Here is a 20,282-nt window from a genome sequence, read left to right as displayed (position 1 = left end):
GTGGCAGTGGTGATCGGGGCTGCTGTGCTGTGCTCTCCCCTCCCCTCTTGACAGGAACTCAGTTCCGGGTTGTTTCCTGCGCAGAGTTGCGCGCCGCCACCGCTGCCCTTCTGCGTTATTACGGCGTCACTACGAAGGCGGCACTATGGCTCTCTTACTGGATAACCAATTCAAAGAGCTGCCCCCGGATAAGTCTGTGGACACCAAGCTCTTCCTGGACGCCGTGTCTCACCTCCCTGCCTTCTTCGGTGAGTGTCCGCCGCCCGGATCCACCTGGGGGGGAGACGCGCGTACGGTGTGACCGCACTGTGCGGCTGTCACGGCGGCTCGCAGTCTGCTGACTTGTTCCTCATCACATGTCGATACCAACGACTTGTCACCTGTATGAGGAGGATCCCGAAGTCCTCCTCATACTGTGTTATTTAGTCCACATAGCGCACAGACATGGAGCTGTTGCGTTGACGTGAATCAGCTGCGCCTGTTTTTTTTTTGTTTTTTTCACCCCCCCGATAGAGAAACTCTTTGTTTACTCTGTTAACAGAGCACACATTGATCTCATTGTGAGTTAACCGAGAGACTACCCCCCCCCCCCCGCCTCTATTTGTAAAAAAAAATACAAATAAAATGCTGAATTCTGTTTATTCTCCCCTCCGAGCCATTCACATTGTATTACTCGGATGTCTGCTTCTCTTCCAGACTGCTTGGGATCAAAAGTGTTTTCGGTCATCAAATCGGACATTAATGGCAACATAACGGTGAGATACGGATCTGTCTGTTCTGTGTGAGGGTTGTGTCTGTCAGGAGTCGAAACATGAGCCAGGGCTTGCTGCTGAAGGCCCAACATGGGGGGGTGAAAACTCAACTTATAATGTGCATTTTCAGAAAATTAAAGCAGTCTACATGAGGGATCCTGCAAAGTACGTGACCCTGCAGGACATCCTGGAGGCAGAGAGGCAGGACTCTGCCACGGAATGGCCTAAAGTCGGTGCAACATTGGCTCTGATGTGGCTTAAGAGGTGAGCACATTCCTCCTGAACTCCCTTCTTGTTGTCCTGCTGTTCTTTGAACCTGTGACACGAAGCACGCGATACCTCCTTCCTCCACCAGGGGCCTCCGTTTCATACAGGTTCTGCTGCAGAGTTTGGCAGATGGAGAAAAAGATGAGAACAATCCCAACCTCATGAAGGTTAATGTCACCAAAGCCTACGAGCATGCTCTGAAGAGATACCACGGCTGGCTCGTGCAAAAGATTTTCAATGTAAGAAACAAACAACTACATTATCAGTAAGCTGTCATCTGTTGTTATGTGTGGTATCATAAGGCACCAGGAGCTACACGTTCTTTTTTGCTTGACCCTTTGGGTGTCACTGGGAAATTGTAAATCGAACGAATTAGTGCGCATGATGCATGACATTTTTGCAAGCTATTATTGATTTTTATTACATTTTCTCATTTCTAATACTATTCAACATTAATACATTTACGGTTGCGATATGGTTCCTGACACCTTGACTGGCAAAGTAAAAATTGTGACTTTGCATTCACAGTGGGGGATAAAAAAGGTGAATCACAAAGTATAATTTTTTTTATCAATGTGATCACTGAAGTTGAAATGTAGAAAGATTGAATCATGATTACCAGACTGGGAAAGTGACACAAACTGCTTTCTATCAAGATCATTTTCTTATCAAGTTGACTTAAGTCTCTGCAGTGATGGTAAAATAACTTGCCTGTCCCTGTGTTAATGGATAAGGGGACTGCTTGGAATCTGAGCTACAAGGAAGCTTCACTGTCTTCAAGTTTGTTTTTTTGTTTTTTAATCAGCTGCTTTCCATTGTATTCCATTTATGTTTAGATGCACTCAAGCATTAATAGTTTGAATTCCAATCTTTTGTTTCCCGTTCCGCCGCAGGCCGCGTTAGTTGCAGCTCCCTACAGGTCAAACTTCTTCAAAGCTCTGTCGAAAGGAGAGGAGGTGAAGGAGGAAGACTGTCTGGCAAACATCCGTCACTTCCTGGTCAATTACACCCCGACTGTAGATGCCATCTATGAGATGTACACGAATCTGAATGCGGAGTTGGACTACACCGCTTGATGTCCTGAGACACTTGTGGCATGGAGGACTGTCCAGCACCTCCTCTCACACAAGCCGTTTCTCATTTCAGTGTGATATTTATGACCTTGATTATGCCTTATGTGCTATTACGCTATTCTGAAAAATATGCAGATGCCTCAATTTAAGCTATACTGAACAATGAAGGCGTTCAGTTCTTTTTATCTTCAAACTATTTCAGGATTTTGCTACAGCAGTACTGTGCTTCTCTCACTCTGTGTTAGGGTATTGTTATTCTGCGCTGCTTTATTATATCAGGGGAATTCTACCTGTTGAACATTCTGGTTTGTTTTCCCACATCTGTACACCCTGTCTCCAGAGACCTGGTGTTATTTCCACTGTTAACCTGGGATCAGTGGCTCAACTTGCTTATTTTTTTATTTTTTTAACAACTCATTACAGTTGAAGTGTATTGTATTGTCTGGATTCCACAGAGTGCCTTCTTGTTGAATAAATGCACAATATTTTAATGAAAAAGCCAGTGAGTTTATTCATTTAACCTGTAATTTTCCAAATAAGGAGCTTAGTCTGTGCAATATGAGAGTTCGCTTGATAAAATCACTCCTGTTCAAAAGTCTTCCACTAGGTGGTGATATTTACCAGTTTTTGTCTGCTAATCTTGTCCAAAGGGCTGCTCCAGCATGGAATCTGTGAAATTATTGCGTCCGATAACAACCTGACTGCATAAAAAAATAGATGTGGTATTTAATTGCTGAGATTTCTAACAATTCAGTTCTGTTGAAGACTTTTAGTTCACAACAGATTTTAGTGGGTTTGAATTTCCTGCAGCAGCAGTATTGTTGAGACAGATTGCTTACAATATTATTAATATGGTCCACCACCCCACCCCCCCTCCCCAAAATGCAGTGAATCAGAGGGAAATCTGTCTTCTCCATGTAGCCTAATCCTCCAAATAAACCATCCGTTTCCTCTGCCCAGCCTGACTTATCTGAAGTGTGTCCCAGAGGCTGCTGTAGCTCTGGTTCCTCTCCCAGAGGAGCCCAGCCTGAGCTAATCGTCTCTGAGCAAGAGCAAGAGGAGCATGCCCATAATCCTGTAGGTTTATCAGCAGCACGGGCTGATAGGATGGAAAAGCTCCAAGCAAAGCCGGGACACAGCAAGCTAAAGAGCAGAAATCATTTAGAACAATGCCTCAATGACAAAGCCACTGACCTTTAACTCTGACATATTTGTTAGTTGCAATGAGGTCATCAATTGAACACCGCAGTCTTACTCCCAATGGTTCATCCAATGCCATTATTCCCACCATCTTGGTTATTTGTTTTATAATAGTCTACTCCCAGAAGGTGCACATTTGATGTCCGCCGTGATTTAAACTGCATCACTGCTATAGCATCCAATTTAGGAGAACAAATGAAGCAAAATACGAAGGGCAGGCAGCCTCATCATCTAAGATTAGCAATTCAATAGCTGGGTGACAGCCAACCTCTTTCTAAACAATGCGAGCACAATATTAAAGTGAATCTATCTTCTTGAATGCATTTATTTTTCATCTCAAAATGTAATACCTTCAGGAGGTGGCCTGCATATTTTCATTTACATGTATGTATTTTTAAGTATCCAATGATTTGTGCCTCAAGCACCAGACATTCATCTGGAGCATAATTCACATAGATGAACAAAAAATAGCTTGCATCATTTATAAAGACACCAGTCGATGTATTTCAGCTAAGGATTGACTTACATCATATAATAATAAAGCAGAAATTCTTTAATGAAAGGATGTATCGTAATAAAATGGGTGGAAAGAGAGACAGACTTGCCTGGTGGTTAAGCCTTAATTCCCTTTGCAATAACAGCAGAAAAATGTCTCAGCTTTCCACAACTAGTTTATCATCCATAAACATAATAGACGGCACATGGCTGGCATATATTAACTATTAATATATAATAACACAGTATCGGCTGGGTTTAGAAAATTTAATTTACTTGACAATCCTTATTAAGAAGAGGCAAAAAAGGGGTGAGGGATTAGGGTCATACATTGCAAAATGTTATTCCATCAACATAATTCATGGAGAGCGCTCACATGTTCATATATAATAATTGCACTTTATAATTATAGAGACATTTTCCAATAACTCACCAGGCCAACATAAATAAATAATATTACAGAACCAGTGCATACACACGAGAGCGACTCAGTCATACGTCTCAACTCATCAGTGATAATAATATAGCCCTACAAAGAGACTGGAAATGATTCCGGTGACCTGCTCTTCAACATGGCACTCCACTATACACATGGTGCTGTGAAGCGGTGTCACAACCTTCCAGAGAGAAACCTCATGTTCATTAAAAGAACATGTTCACATAACCTCATACTATCTTGAAAAAAATATTAAAACACAACTGAAGAGCACATCTTGTTTTGGCCTGAATGCCACAGTGTTGATTTGGATATGCAACTAATACACTGAGCTGAGCATTGACTAGAATAAATCGATTGAGGTGTGTGTGTGTGTGTGTGTGTATGTATATATATATATATATATATATATACATATATACACATATCCATTAAGAGTGTGGAGAAAAAAAAAATACAACAAAGTAGCCAACAACTAAAAGTGTGGAAAGTTATAAAGGAATGTTTCCTCCTAAAAAAACCAAAACCAAAAAAAACCCCAATATATAATTCACAAAACCTGTTGCCAGAAATCCTTTCAAGATTCAAGTAAATGTCTTCACCAATGATTCCTTTAGTTGTTTTTTTTTGTAAAGGCGTAAAGAGGGATAACCTGCAAAATATACACTTCTGTTGAATGGTCATTGTGATTGGTTGCTCAGCGTCAGTATGAAATGTACACCAGCAGTTATGTGTGATGGCCATTGGAGATATAAAAATAAAACGTGGAGAAGTTCAGAGGATAAACCTGTATCTTAAGTCTTGATTATCATTTACTGTTTTCAGGCTTACAGCACAAAGCCTCCTACAAATACAATACATGCACAAACTAAAAAGGCATGTCTCTGTCAAAGATGTTTAAGCCGACACTTCTATTGTCTATAAAAGGTTTTCTGTCGCCTCTGTGTCCCATTGTGTGGCAGCGCCGCGTCTTATCTGTAGACAGGGAGCTGGATGTGGGTTTGCTGCTGGTGCTCCAGCAGCTGAGGCATCCCCATGGCTTCGTACCCGCGGCCCAGCATGCGCTCTTTGATGCAGGGAGGGTGGATCTCACTGATGAGGCACTCCAGAGACTGCAGGCTGCTGCTAAGCACCGCAGTGTGGCACAGGCCCGAAGTAGACAGCCCACAACAGAGGTTTTGGTCTGTGCTGTAGACTTGAGTATTGGGAGGAGGAGGAAGATGAGAGTGGAGCTGTGGTTGATGGTGCTGTGGTTGTTGGTGCTGTAGTTGGTGGTGGTGGAGATGTTGGTGGAGATGGGGATGAGAGAGTCCAAAGTCTCTAGGCCTGGCTGCACATGTACCCGTTGCCAACACCTGAGACGTGTAACAGTCGCTGTTCGGGGTAGCCACCAGGCCATCCCAAAGAGGAGCAAAGTACTGGCCGACGGACAGCTCGCTTTGTGCCGTGCAGTTAAGAGAGGAGCTGCTGCGCTGCTCCTGTCTGGTGCCCACACTGCCGGGATGTGGCCTGTATGACAGCTGAGATGAGCATGCCAAAGGGAGGCAGGTTTCAGGAGAATGGCCAACTCCGGTCTGTGCTGCTCTGTGCCCCTGAGCGCTGCTGCTCACACTGTACATCCTCACTGCACTCTGCTGATAGGACTGCTGCTGCTGCTGCTGCTGCTGCTGCTGCTGCTGCTGCTGCTGCTGCTGCTGGATGTGAGCTTTCTGCTGCCACACCGCGTAGTCCCCTTTCTCCAAGTACCCAGCTTTGGCTATGTCTGCACTCTGTGTAGGTAGCACTGCCCCCACGAAGGCCAGACTGCTCTGGGGCGGCAATCCCAAGATGAAGTCTGAGTCTGAATGTGCCACCGCGGCCACAGCCTGCAGCGAGGGGCTGGCGCGGGCCTCTCCCCCCAGCTGCAGGGCCTGGCTGTGGGGAACTCTGCTCATCTGCCTCATCAGGCTTTGAACTTCTGCCAGCTCAGACTGGGGGGCCAGGCTCTGGTCTCCGGAGGCTCCCCCAGCGCTAGAACAAAGTGTCTCAATGGGTACATCGGGGGGCTTACCCGAGCTTGTACGATAGGCCTTATGCCCATGTCTGACTGTGTAGCCATTATTCAGAGGATTATTATATGGGCCCACAGAAGTCTGTGTGTTTCCATTTTTAGTCCTTCTACCTTCAGAGGTTTTCACCACACCTTTGACCACGACAGAAGCTTTGACCGTGGCCAGTAAACCCTGGTGGCCTCCCGAGTATGGGTGGGAGTAGGGACTGTATCGTTGACCCGTGGTATCCAAGCCATTGACGGTTTTGTTGAGTTGTTTGTGTTGTGGCACGCGGACATCAGTGGGAAAGATTTTGATTGACAGTGGGGTGTTTGCAGTTTTCTGGGCAAAAGCGTCCAACTCTGCGGGAGACGGGTACCGAGATATCACTGCGCCCGGCTCACCTGCAGAGAAAGGAGACACAAAATAATTGTAAGTACACCAAGTACTAAGAAGAAAATCCTGTATCATTTGTCTTCTATAGATGTTCAAACCCGACCTTCTCTAACCTGTTTCAGAAAATAATGGCGGCCATCAACCGGTGCTATAAACCAATTTTAAGGAAGGAAGCCTCCAGCACTGTTTGATTACTGCCTAATGAAATTAATCCAGACTTAGTCTAACCCAGAATCAGTTTAGTCTGGGAAATCAAAATGCTAATGGGAGAAGAGAACAGAGCTAATTCAACCGCAATTTGTCCAATGAGAGACTTTGCAATAAAAACAAAAGACTTAAATAGAAGGGTGATTCTGATATATTAATCAAACTATGTATGTTTAAGTATCAGTTTTCATGCATTACATACATTGGATTATTATTTCAAAGTGATTCAGAGATAAAAAAAAAAAAAAACTATCAAGAAAACAGTTAATACAAGACAAGACTGGAAAAAAAAAACCCCATCAAAATGTACAAGAAGAGTAATCATTCAAATCAAATGGCATTAGATTGTAGTTAAAAAACCTGTACTAATGTACTAAATGAAAATAAACGTGTTGAAAATCTGCAATTTTGTCAACAAATATCCATCGATCTCATACCGTAATTTATTTTACACTACTCCCTTGTTCCTTCAAGTGAAACAAAGTGTTTCACTTCGTGAGACCACACAACAAAATAAAAATGAAGATTGAGCAGAGACCCTTAAGGCTCCTTTACGATAGAGGGAGTGCAGGCTGTTTTGTCGTGCAGCGAGCGCTCCTCGATCTGCTGTAACTTTAGGACGACATAGTAAACATGATGTGGTCACTGGTGTCTGAAAACACTGTGAACAATAACATCTCAGTGTAAATTCTCGGAACCTCAACTAATAACCAACTGGATGTATGGTAGATTATTAAAGTCTATGCAGGACTCTTGTGGCTTTCAAATAGACTTTGATCCTTAATCAATTCAGACTGAAAACCACCTGCATTGCAATTTTGATGAATTGAACTGTGCATACAGATAGCTAAGCCATCTGTTTCTTTGATCATTTTTTTAGGACTGTTTTTAAGGTTTTCTCTCTCAAATGTGTTGTTTTGCTGTTGGTTTCTGTTTTTTTATTTTTTTTTATTTAAACAAATGTGTGACATGCAGACAATATCTGGCTTCCGTGGACTCTGCCGTGAGGTCTCAAACATTGAACTCACTTATTAGCTTCTACCTATGAAATTTTGTTCCACTTCACGCTCTTATAAACGTGAAGCGATTGCACTGTAAAAGCCTGGAGCTTAAACTGTGAAGGAAAAGTTGCAGATGGAAAAAGAGCAATCGTTGATCGCGCCGCTGATTGAATTGTGTGTGGGAAAGCTGACGGGACAAACTAAGATTGGATTTAAACACTATTATTCAGGCAATTTCATGGCTGCTTAACTCCCAGCGACTAAGGAAAGGTGGAAAAGGCGTCCCATTTAAAAACAATAAATCACCTGGTAGAAATTACCGCCACCTTTCAGAGTGACACTTTTATGGAATATCTGACATAAAAAGAAAAGCTGCTGAAATTAACCTAGATCACGCTGTAATTTGGAGAAAAACACAGCAGGCAAAAGAACAAGGCTGTAATCTGCTATAAAGGGCAAAAAAATAAAAACAAAACACTTCATTTCATTTTCAATAACAAAACCAATTCCAGCGATGCAGGGGAGAGCTCGCTCGTTGTTCCCATTTGAAATTGATTTGGGAGTTCATTTCATTTCAGGCCTACAGTGAGCCTCCCGACTGTGAAAATGAGTCAATCTACAAGATCCATCTCATGAAAGAAATAAATTGGGTGTTTAAAATGGAGGAAAGAGGTAAGGTGGAGTGTTCAATCCATCCAGCAATCTCCCAGCGGAGCAGAAGGAACAGCACCATGGTGCCAAGAGCATGAATGAATTCAGCAGAGAAATACAACAAAGCAAAACACTGCTTATTATGTATCACAGTGTAGTGCTGCTATAGAAAACAATGACATCTGGGATGTTGGAGAGGTGTTTGCACTGTATACAACATCAAAATGTGAGCTCTCTCTTCTCCAGTTTCCCATAATACCGCTCATGAAGAAAGATGTAACAGGGAACACCAGCTGCAATAACAATTTCTGGCTTTTGGCTTCAAATGGAATATTCATGCCTGGAAAAAGATAAGAAGAGGAGGATCATATCCACCTGAAAGGAGCTTAGATGATTAAGAGCAATGACACATTTAAAAAAATCTAATAACTCCTTACACTACCACACAACAGGATTGATACCGCAACAGCTTTCTTCCCCCGTTTCTGCAGTTAAATGACAAAGACGAGATGATATGGGGGAAAAAAAACAAATCAAATTCGGGGATTTTAGCCGTTTCTTGGTGAGTAAAATGTCATCGCTGATCCCTGCATGCTGCGATTGGCTTGCTGTTCCACAAACACTTCAAACACTTTGAATGCTAACATGTCTTCACAGGGTGTCTGATATTGTTAGTCCAGAGATTACAGCCCTGTCAGAGCTACGGAGACACAACACAGCTGCACTTCCCACTGCGGCTGTCTTAATGTGGCACAAAAGGAAACCTCATTAGCAAACAGGAACTCTGTATTCATATATTTATCATCCGAGGGCCACTGCTGGGTGACATATGCATAAAAAATGGATAAGGCTGGATAATTCTGACAGAAACTGCTGGAAAACATGAAGTTTAAATTGGCACCAAAAACAGCATGGTCAGCAATAAAATAGTTTAAAATTACCACAACAGGTAATTGTTTCACTCTTGAGGGAGTTTATTACCAGTCAGCTGTCTGAAATAGCAGTAAAGCGAGCATCACACGGTGGTAAATTGAGCACCACATGTCATGTTTACCAACCAGCAGTGGCTTTCAAAAAGCATGTGGTTGCAGTAAATAAAGCATATCTTGAAGTCATTCTTCATAATACACATTATCCCACTTCCCAACTCTACAAGCTCAGCAAAGACTAATAGTGCCACAAAATGTGACATTTATTGATTACAATCTGGAGCTATGGTGTTTCCCACCGAGCGTAAACCTACTTTGCATTAGTCAGTTCCAGGTTAGTTTACCTTTTATACTGAAAACAGAACGAAGCCAACATCCCCCTTAACCTGACCACAATACTCAGAGCTATTTGGCTCCTAAATTTTAAGCATTTGAACTGCAGAACAAAACATACCGGCTAGTAAATTAGTCACTTTTAGAAGTGCCTGAATTGGAAAAGTGCTACGTACTAAAATAATATTTGAATCCATTTTTGCTGCCTTAAACAGATCAGACGAATGATGTAGTACACTGAATTAATGGAGGCAAAAAGCCGAGCTCTCGTGCTTGGTGCGTTATTATCTGTGACATACATCACAAAAGTGTTGGGTGTTCATATAAACATCCCCAAATTGTTTATATTCTAGTTAAAAACATGTTTACATAACTGCTTTGAGAAGAAGACACCCCTTTTAGAGGACTTCAGACCAGATTTCTTTGAGTTGTAGTCCGTATCCAGACAAAGCAAATGCGATGCTGGTGTCAAATTACAAGCTCTTCGTCATGCGTGTCAGGACCTGCTAAAAGAGAAGTTTCCTGGAAGTTGGGTAACCAGAAGGAAGTCATTTTAAACAAGCTCAACAGCTTGTTTCAGACAGAAGGAAGGACTTATCTCAACTGTGAGTCATGTTCGGCTGCTCACGTAGAGCAAAATAAGTCTCCTTTAATTTTCAGCCCGTTGACAATTTATATGTCAAAGCAGTTTCTTAACTTGTTGTGAAATACAGCAAAGTAAAAGAAATTCAAAAGCATCCCATTACTGCTTATCTCTGCGGCTCCAATTTGGGGTTTTGGATTCCTTGGTGAGCAGAGACCTGAATTCAAAGTGGTCATGAGATTTAAAACAGAATCTCTTTAAAGATCTAACAACTGATGTTGAACAGTCTGAGGTCGTTGCTTGAAGTGGTCACACCTCATTTACATTTGCAACACGCGATGAGGGATCACAGGTGGTGCTTGACCGTGAAGAATTACAAAGCAAAAGAGGCTGTAAAATGATGGGTTGTTTGTTGAAACTTGAATTCAAATTGTAAGACGGACATTAACAGGTAATCCTTTGCAAATTGATACAACTAATCTCAATGGACTGACAAAGCTGCATTCTCTGGCGACTGGGTTTTCCATGTTTCTGTGCTGAGTGGGACGGTCATCACACAACAGGATCCAGAACTAAAGATAGGAAATGAAAACAAATATGAGGCTGTTCACATGACAACAGGGAAATGGCAGCTGTGTTGTGAGGTAAGGAATGGCAGGGAGATAATTAGCAGCCTGACCTTAAGCACTTAATCACCCTGAACCTGCAGAATGCACTTTGCTTCTCCCCTCAGCCCGGATAGAGAGCAGAGGCAGACAAAAAAAAATAAAAAATAGAAAGCTCAGAAAATAACATCAGCCTCTTTTCACATGCAGCCTCGGCCAAAGCCGTCACGCAGCGCTCAAACATTCTTTGACCTTTTAGCATTTCCCCTACTTACATTCACACATTACAGATTGAAGGGAAATGCGAAAGGCTGAAAGGCTAGTTTGTATTTTTATTTTTCTCAAAAAAATAAAGAGGCAAAATGACAGTGAAGTCTGATGCACCATAGGGGTCTGCCAGATTTGCTGCTCATGCAAAACCCGACTTCAGAATGTTTTCTCTCTTCATAGGGGCTCTACACATTAAACATGCTGCTCCACTGTTAAGGCACCAAATGAAACTGGCACACTTTCACAGGAAACACCTAATCCTGATTTCCTCCTTTCATGCAAGGGACATGCATGGGAAGAAAGAGTTAGGAGGCGGGGGCCCAATCATAAACTCTCAATCACCACGAGACCTAATTCACGTGTGCGTGCTGCTGTGTCGACGCTTGTTTGTGTTTTTATAAATATTAGCATGAAAATTATCTGAAGCAATGAAATATTGTTGTTTATTTTAAATCACACTATGGAGCATATATAAATGTGCATGCTCTTTTACAACCCTTATTCCACCCACATCCAATCCCACTCAGTGCTTTCTGCCACTTTAAACAGGCTAATCTTTTTCCCGTGGTCACACTTGAAGCCCCCCCCCCCCCCCCCCCCCCCCCAAGATTAGAGCAGAGACCTCATTGTTTTGGAGCAGTTTGAGTTAATCACTAATTTATGGGCAAAACAAGCCCCAGAGGCAGGGCTGAAACAGGACAAGCTCATTGCGTTTCCAAAACCACGGCTTCCAGCCATTTCATACCCAGAGGGGGAACATAAGGGAACAATTACATTGACTGCGAGATACGATTCCCATATGAGATAAAGCTCAAATTTCACAATGTATTCCCCGTTAATATGCATACATATGTTGGCAGGACTTCTAGGCAAAAAAAAAAAAAAAAATCCCACAGGTCTTTGATGTTGGGCGAAAGTGTTATCTTGAGCACTTTTGTGAGATAACATGTTTACGAGTGTCAAATCCTCAGCGGGAACATGGCACTGAGAACTGGCAGTTAATTACAGTACATCTCTTCTCAGCAGGCATAAATACTTGTTTACCACACCAATAATCCTGATATTTAAAACACTCTGGCCTACCTTAATAACCAGGGACTAAGCTCAGCACATTCCCCATTTAAAACCAATTTCTCTGTTACCATGACAACCTCCTCTATGCACCCAGTTGGCCCGATAAGCCCAGTCATTAATTGTACCATGTAATTAATTGGCCCTGCCTTCATTCATCTGTTTTGAGATGAGCTTCGGCGATCGACTATCTGCCGGTTAGACATAGTTAACAGTTAACTACCAGCTGCCTCTCAGTACAGACCACGAGGGAGAACTACGGTAAACTGAAATTCACAAATTGATTCAGTTTATTGTTTTTTTCAATATGTATTAAATCATCAGCCTGTACAAACACTTGGAACAGACTCAAACACTCAGCATAGTTTAAAGCTGCAGTGATTGATTTATGGTCATGAGAAAAGATAAATAGATTCAAAATTAGCAAGAGAGACAAGTTGATGAAGCTGTTAAATAGATGTCAGAAGGATGGAGGTTATTTAAGATGCCCTAAAGTTCTGAAGCTACAAGCTGCATTTGTAGTTTCAACTCATAATTTAATCTGACTGACTTTTAGGTTTGAACATAAAACTTTGACAGTTTTCTTTTTAAAAAGAACTGAGTATAAATATCTGATTCCACAGGATTTACCTACAGAAAAAAGATAAGGAAAGAAATTGCCCACTGTTTGGATTGGTATTACTGAAGGCTTCTTAACAACAGTGTTGTTTGATGGTTTATTAGAGTAACACAGATATAAGTTGAAGTATTTCAAATTAGCATTTTTTTCACCCGGCATATACCAACCTATAGTTTCTATAGCCCTGGAAGACATTATATGTGACAGTGCAGCATGACATGGTATGAGATGATACAAGATTACACCCCAAGAAATTAAACTAACCACTAGGATACAATAAATTGTCCCCATAGAAAAATTACATTACCGGTACGTAAAATGTGTCTTGCACTAAATATGGACTAAAGTACTTCCACAGTCTTAATGTATTTATGAAAACTATTATGTGTAGATTTATGTTGCATTTCTGACTCTTATAATAAACCCCTAAAACAACAACAAATAAATAAGCGAATTATGGAGTTTACACTTACTGGAAGCAATTTATGTTGGAAAAAAAATCTATAAATATGCTCACATGTTGAAATGACCCTGCTAAACAAAAAGTGTATGCATCATAAACTATACAAGTTATCAGAACCCAATAGACCAACAGGATTTGTCAGGCAAACCAGTGTTTATTGTGTTTATATAAAGAAGTAAAGCGTACAGAAGTTTATACTCAAATACAACTATTGTTACCTTGTCTCGATTGCAGTCATTACAAGTAAAAAGTACATTTGTTAAAGTCATGGATTTGACTTGTGTAGTGTTTTTCAGCTGCTTTAGCTGCTCCCAAAGGACTTTGTACCGGTAATCACATTCCCCAAATGGAGATGGCAGCTCAAGCCATCCATTGGAAGAATTTGGGGTACTTACAAAAATCTATGTGAACATATGGACAGTTTGACACAGTGAGGTTCAAACCTGCATCCTTAGAGGCACCTCGACAAATGCAGAGCTAGAAGTTTGAATATAGTTTGAAATTTTAAGTAGTACCTTAGGGTTTTAGAGGTCCCTAAAATTACAAGCATCCTATATCCTATATATTCAGATTTTAGCACGGCAGTAACACACAGGGCATGCCAACACCACAGTAAGTGCTCCTACTTCTCATCTCACACTAACTTCTCTGTTCACCACCTTCTTCTGTAAACAGACAAATATGAAAACACAGATGCTCATTCACCCCATTTTTTCACATGCCTCTCTCCTTCCTAGTCGGTAATCTCTACATGAAGGGCTCTCACAAAACAGAGTAACCTCAGGGTTGAACACTTAGCTATGTGTGCTCGAGCAGGCTCTACCGAACACTTCCTTGCACCAATGTCATTCCACATTTGTTTCTGTGCCGCTTGGCCCAGCTTGGGCAAAGTTTCCCTCTCTCAAAGCCAGCCCAAGCACAGGCCAGCAGCGTGGGAAAAAAAGAAAAAAAAAAAAACACTTCCAGTCCGGGCTTTCAAGCCGAGATAGCAGAGAGGAGCACAGCTCTCATTCACTCTCATCACATAATTCCAAACACTCGTTTCTCGGAAATCTTTCACATGGGTTTGTGTGGCTGAGAGCTCTCATGGCCTGTGTGCCTTCCATTTATCGATAGCTGAAAATGGAAATGGATTTCAAAAGCGCAGCAGTGGCTAAAGACCGTCCCCATTTAACTTGATCCAGCCACGACTCATTTAATGAAGAAGCCCGGACCACACAGACTGAGCTCCCATCAGCAGTTTATTCCCTGCGGCTGAGCTTGAAATGTCAGGCTCAGAGCTGAAGGGTGCTGCACTATGCTGCACAGTCGCACTACATAAAACTCATGGGTGGGTGGGGGTGTGGGGGTGGGGGTTTACGAAGCCCTGCAGGTAAACAGGATGTTAAATGCATCCCTGGTTCTGCCTGAGGCAAACTAGGCCCTTCTGTTCCAACATTTAGCAGACAAGTGCTCCACTGATTCCCAATTAATATTTAATAACAAAAAGGACAAAGAGGTTTTTCACCCGCGGATATCAAGAGTTGAGGAGACGGAGCTAAAAAGAGAACAAGTTCTCACATTTTCACATTTGACTCCGGTCTGATGCACAACTGCTTGGCTTCAGGTAAATAAAAGCGACATAATAATTAACTAAGCAATCTGTTTTTCCCACCGCTGTGTTTTCACTTATCGGAGCTGATTAGGATGTGCCATATCGTGTGGGTTCCTACATGAAGCATGTTGGTGACATATCTCTGACTACTCTGTTAGTCTGGCTGCACCTGTTCAATTAGCACTTCTTTTTTTCATAATTCTTTAAACGACACAGTTTACAGCAGACTTCCACCGAGTTCCACTCAATTTCGGCATGAAAGCAGTCTAATTATCCTGAGGAAATGAAAACACCCACATTAATGTGCAGTTGTCACTGAAGTCTGTTCACAAGGTCAATAAACTTGAAAATAATGATGTACCTGCTATATTTCCAATTCTTACAAAGCGTATAATTAGGAAAATATGCAAAGTGGAAGACGAAAGTCCCTGTAGAAGTTTGGAGAAATGATTGTGAGAAAAAAAAAGAATTCTGACATTGCTTCACTAAAACCATTTTTCAGCATTTTCTTGTGAGACTGTTTGACTGGATCTAGTTTATTCTCCCGGTCAATGGCGAACTACCTCACCCACTTCACTGATGAGAGCTGTGGTTTCATATCAGATTGTCTCAAAGAAAGTTTAACCCCGTTTGACCTCTGATTGTGAAGACATTACATTCTCACCAACATATAAGCAAAGGAGCCTTTCAAAAAAAAAACTGCACTTCCAAGAGTTTCCAAAGTATTTCTTATAATTTTCTAATTTAGTTTTGGATGTGTCACTATTTGCACTAGTGAATTTTGCCACATCTCAAGGAAGACCCAGACACCGGGATTTGTACCCACAATGAAAACAAAAGATTGATAATGGCCATTTCATAGCAGAAAGAACTATTCTTTCATTATTCTGAAACATAATTTGGCAAATTTGGTAGTTTTTTTTTTCTTGAGATATAACAAACCCTCAAAAATAAAGATTATTCTGACTTTTCATGACAAAAAGTATCTGAATGTACACAATGATTCTGTATAATGCACATATAACATAATATGCACAAAAAATATAAATAAATAAATACATCTAAAAATCAACAAACTCAGTAATGTTTCATGGCCAATATTTATAACAGAGTAACACTACAGACTGAATTAAACAATTATATTTTAAGCAGATCTCTATCTTAGAGCAGCTTTAACCCAGAAGCTATTAGGAAAAGAAAGCCCCAGAAGAGCAAATTCATTTGTGGGCACTGTGATCTCATTAGGTGGGGATGCTAGACTGTCCAGGAAGACTTGGACTGTGTAATTTGAACCACTGCACAAATAACACAGACCTGATCGAGCCACATACAAAAAAAAAAAAGCCGCATCAAACAAAGTCCTGGATCTGCAGATACACCGTATTTAATCAGTTAATTGAAACAAATCTAATCACAAATCCCATTCCCTAGGATACCCACTCAACCTTTCTACAAATGCAGCATAATCAGTCAAGTTGAAGGTCAAACAACGCTGACATGGAGCACTTTCTGGCACAAATGCGAGCGTTGTTCGTAACTCTGTATGGGAGAGCTGATTAACTCTGTGATTTCGGAGTCCACTTTGACCTGCATGCATTTGCACTGCAGGAGTGCACTGATTACTGGCTCCAATTAACAGGCATCATCTTCAAGAGGTCAATGATTTGAATTCAAAAAGGTTGACATTAGCTGAAATCTCAGAGCACCAAAGTACAATGCACATGGTTTTTACACTTTGAGGCGATAGAGGCAAACACAAAAACATGACTTTTCCCTGCTGATATTTGTGTGGAAGGAACTTTTAAAATCAACAGAAAAACTATATTGTGTGGTTGTCGGTGAGGTGTGTGACATCCTCACCTTTGCGCGGGCATGTCTGCAGCGGCGGTAGTGGCAGTAGCAACGGAGGAGGTGGAACATCGACGCTTTTGTGTGTGCAGGCCAAACGCTGCGATGACAGGTTCTGTCGTCTCTGGATGCAGGCCAGCATGATAGTTCACGAGGGCTGCGCACAGCCTGGGTAAACCTGCTGGAACCAAGAGAAATAGAAACTTTTTACTCTACAGTCAACACTTTTAATGCCACATCAAATACCATTTAAACAAGACTTAAGCCCGGCACAAACTCAGATGGAGACAGAGCACAGCTGATCTCGACAGGAATGTCGTTTACTTTGCAGGTAACTCGTCATCACATGACAAATAAAACTTTCAGCATGAACGTTTCAGCCAAGATTCGCTGGCGATCCATCTGGCGGTTGTTTAAGCTTCTCTGATTTCACCACAGATTTCATCCTTTTGGTCACACCAGGGGAAAAGTCAAAGGATCATCGAAGTCGATAAAAATTAATTATCTGGAAACACTAATGTGGAGTACAATTCATTCAATACATGCATAATGGCTCATTTAAAGCTGTGACCTGCTTGAGGCATCCAAGGAGAAATCGGGGGATTATCAAAGTCATTAGGATTCCCCCTTTGGGCTCCATTGCTGTCATTCCCAAATTTAATGGCAATTTACCGAATAGTCATGAAGAATATAAGAGGCACATGATAGCCTCCTGGTGGTACTCGAGGTAAACAAAAGCAGAAGGTGTCATCCTCTAGCGATCATGGATGTTTACACAAAGTTCCACAGCAATCTGTTCTATAATTGTTGAGTGAGTTCACTTCGGACCAGGGTTGTTCTCTTCCACCTTACTTCAGTAGTTTCCATGAGTGAAACTAAGACAAAAAAAAAACCACTTGGGCCTTTTTACCACATTAAAATTCAAGAGTGTCTCTTTGAACTGCAGAGATTGTACATTTAAGAAAGTAATATCACTTAATGATGACTCCATCTGATTCTTCTGCTCAATTGTTGTGATAGCTCTTTCCTGTCATCAGCCTTGTACTGTCGGTTATGATCACACAGATAATTTACAACCCCCCCCCCCCCCCCCCCTTTTGCCGCGGGCAGTGCGTTTCCATTTCTATGCAGCCCTGAGACCTTGGTTTCTTGTTCTATAAATTTATGGCTGTATTGATCAGTGGGGAGAGCCAAAAGCAGCTCGCTCCCTAAAATAGGCTGCACTGTTTGCGGAGAAAAGTAATGTCAGAGGAAATGAGAGCCGGTGTCTGAACAAGCCTGCAACTCTCCACAGCTGTGCTGATTGAAGCAATCATTCTGAGTAGAAAACCAGGCAAGGGGTGGGGGGGGGAATATTTCAGTGATAATCACAATTGACATTCTTTCTGATTACCTGGAAGAGTCAGCAGGTCTGAGTGCAAGCACTGCAAAACTGGAAAAAAAAAAAACAACCCCCCCAAAAAACAACCTCAGGCTACCGTGAAACACTCACTGATGTGTGCGGATCAGGTGTCTTGTAGAAGTTGCTGCCAATGCAAAAATAATCACTATTGTGTGTCATATTAATAGTTGATCAATCCCAAAATATGGAAACACAGTATTTCACGGATAACTCAACAGTCACCAATGAAGCTTATATAAGCCTGCAGCATACAGCTGTCAGACCGCCTTTTTCTGGCTCCGTTTTAAAGTCCTTCTGGATTTTTGTTTTCATTTCTTCTTCAAGGTCCGGGGGGCAGCCGAAGCGAGTGAACTACAGAACAGAAACTGCAGTGATGGGCTGCAGAAACATGATTACCTTGGGCTCAAAAAGAAAGACAGGACAGAATGGCTTTTATTTTAGTCAGGTGCAGGACGAAGAAAAAAATCCCCTCCTCCTTCTTCACTCTTCCTTTACCTTACCCACTCCCCTCCTCTGCTCAACATCTGTCCCATGGTGACAAGCTTACTTCAAACTGCTCAGTGCAACCTGTCTCATCTGAACACACACATCTGAAGAGCTAAAAGGCTCAGTATGGTCGGATTCCATTTTGAAAATAAGAGCAATTTCACAACAACCCTGCCATTACCACACATTTGTCAAGAGGGAGATACTGAAAAGGCAGAAGGAACACAAGAGAGAAAAGGCATCTCCAGGGAAATGCCTTCACGAGAAGAAAATGAGACATGAATTGGAATACCTTCCATTACTGCCATAATTTGCAACTGGAAGAAAATACATCAAGGAGGGCATTATAATTCAAAGAGAGGCCGGCACTGGCTTAACGAAAAAAAAAAAAAAAAAGTTTTACTGAAAGCAGGAAAAGGAGCCAGAAATGATGCATGAAGAGCAAGTAATGATGCCTTCTTTCATGCTGCTATCTACATTCAAAATTTAAAGAGATTTTATGAAAACTTAAGCTTAAATTGCCGTCTCACTCTTCAGTACAGTTAACCTAAAAAGGGAAGAGAGATATGAGATCAAAGTGATCCCAGAATGCATAATATTATGAAGGCTACACTCTCAAGCAATTTCAGTTCTACAGCCATCTGTTTTCCTCAGTGAGAGGCTTTTATTTTTTTTGGTTTCACTTTCTTATATCATATCAAGATATTCCAGAAATGTGAGCATCGGAAGCTATACGAAAAATTAAGTATTTGTAAAAAAAAAAAAAGAAAAGAAAAACGATTCTCAAAGTGGCAATTATTACCATACGTCAAATCAACCTTCGCAAATGAGGTTGGGGACTTTGTCATTAACGTAATGATCAGGATTACTCGCCATCAAAGCCAGTTTTCATCAACTCTCCAATCTGTAGCTAATGGGCCTTTGTGGGACACATTATGGTGGAGGTTACAATCCAGTCCGTAGTCTGGCATTCTCTAGTGTCTTACCCGTTCATGCATTCAAGGACTTCTCGAACACGCATAACCGGAAAGAGGGCACGAAGTTTAAGCTGCCAGAATGTTTAATTCCCACCGCCCTCAGACAGCATCTATGGAGCTGATAAGCAGCGTGACGTGGTCCACTGGGAGCCTGCCACGGAGATAAAGACCTCGTGCGTTTGCAGTCCACTAACTGTCCCTCATGGTGCCGCGATAAGGATGTTTTTGGCACACAATGTTATTTTATCAAGCTTTTTTTTTTTTTTTTCCCCTCCCCCTGTCATTGACAGAATGTGAATTGGTTTATTTTCTAATGACACGCCTGTGCTGGGATCGGGCAGAGGTATTTTGGTCAGGTAAAGAGCCAAAAGGGAGGCGAGGGAGAATTTAAGATGGTTAGTTAAACAAGCAGATTACAGCTGTAATTCAAAAAAACATTTAAAAAAAACCTGCTGATGCACACAGACAAGAACGCTGTTCATTAAGACAATTATCTCTATCATAATCACATTTACTTAGATGAAAAAGCTACATATGTATAATTACCAACAAAACATATTACCATGTTGGGGAAAAAAAACAACCCTAAAATGA

General features: G+C 41.6%; 2 protein-coding genes across 2 annotated transcripts; one reads left to right on the top strand and one right to left on the bottom strand.

Annotated features, from left to right (window-relative positions):
- Nucleotides 1-119: 119 nt before the first annotated feature.
- Nucleotides 120-2,503, top strand: LOC308140400 (glycolipid transfer protein-like). Its single transcript, XM_080510168.1, has 5 exons — nucleotides 120-248; nucleotides 697-755; nucleotides 883-1,016; nucleotides 1,108-1,258; nucleotides 1,913-2,503. Exons 1-5 carry the CDS (start codon nucleotides 146-148, stop codon nucleotides 2,093-2,095), a joined length of 630 nt encoding a protein of 209 aa, XP_080366294.1. The 5' UTR covers nucleotides 120-145; the 3' UTR covers nucleotides 2,096-2,503.
- Nucleotides 2,504-5,194: 2,691 nt separating this feature from the next.
- On the bottom strand, nucleotides 5,195-16,965 carry LOC308140054 (protein FAM222A-like; the record flags this gene model as incomplete). Its single annotated transcript, XM_080509713.1, has 2 exons — nucleotides 5,195-6,657; nucleotides 16,836-16,965. 2 exons carry the CDS (start codon nucleotides 16,963-16,965, stop codon nucleotides 5,195-5,197), a joined length of 1,593 nt encoding a protein of 530 aa, XP_080365839.1.
- Nucleotides 16,966-20,282: the final 3,317 nt, after the last annotated feature.

This window comes from Blennius ocellaris (assembly GCF_963422515.1).
Source record: "Blennius ocellaris genome assembly, chromosome: 15".
Taxonomy (NCBI): domain Eukaryota; kingdom Metazoa; phylum Chordata; class Actinopteri; order Blenniiformes; family Blenniidae; genus Blennius; species Blennius ocellaris.
Note: the sequence above shows the minus strand (reverse complement) of the source record. Positions and strands in the feature narration are given on the sequence as shown.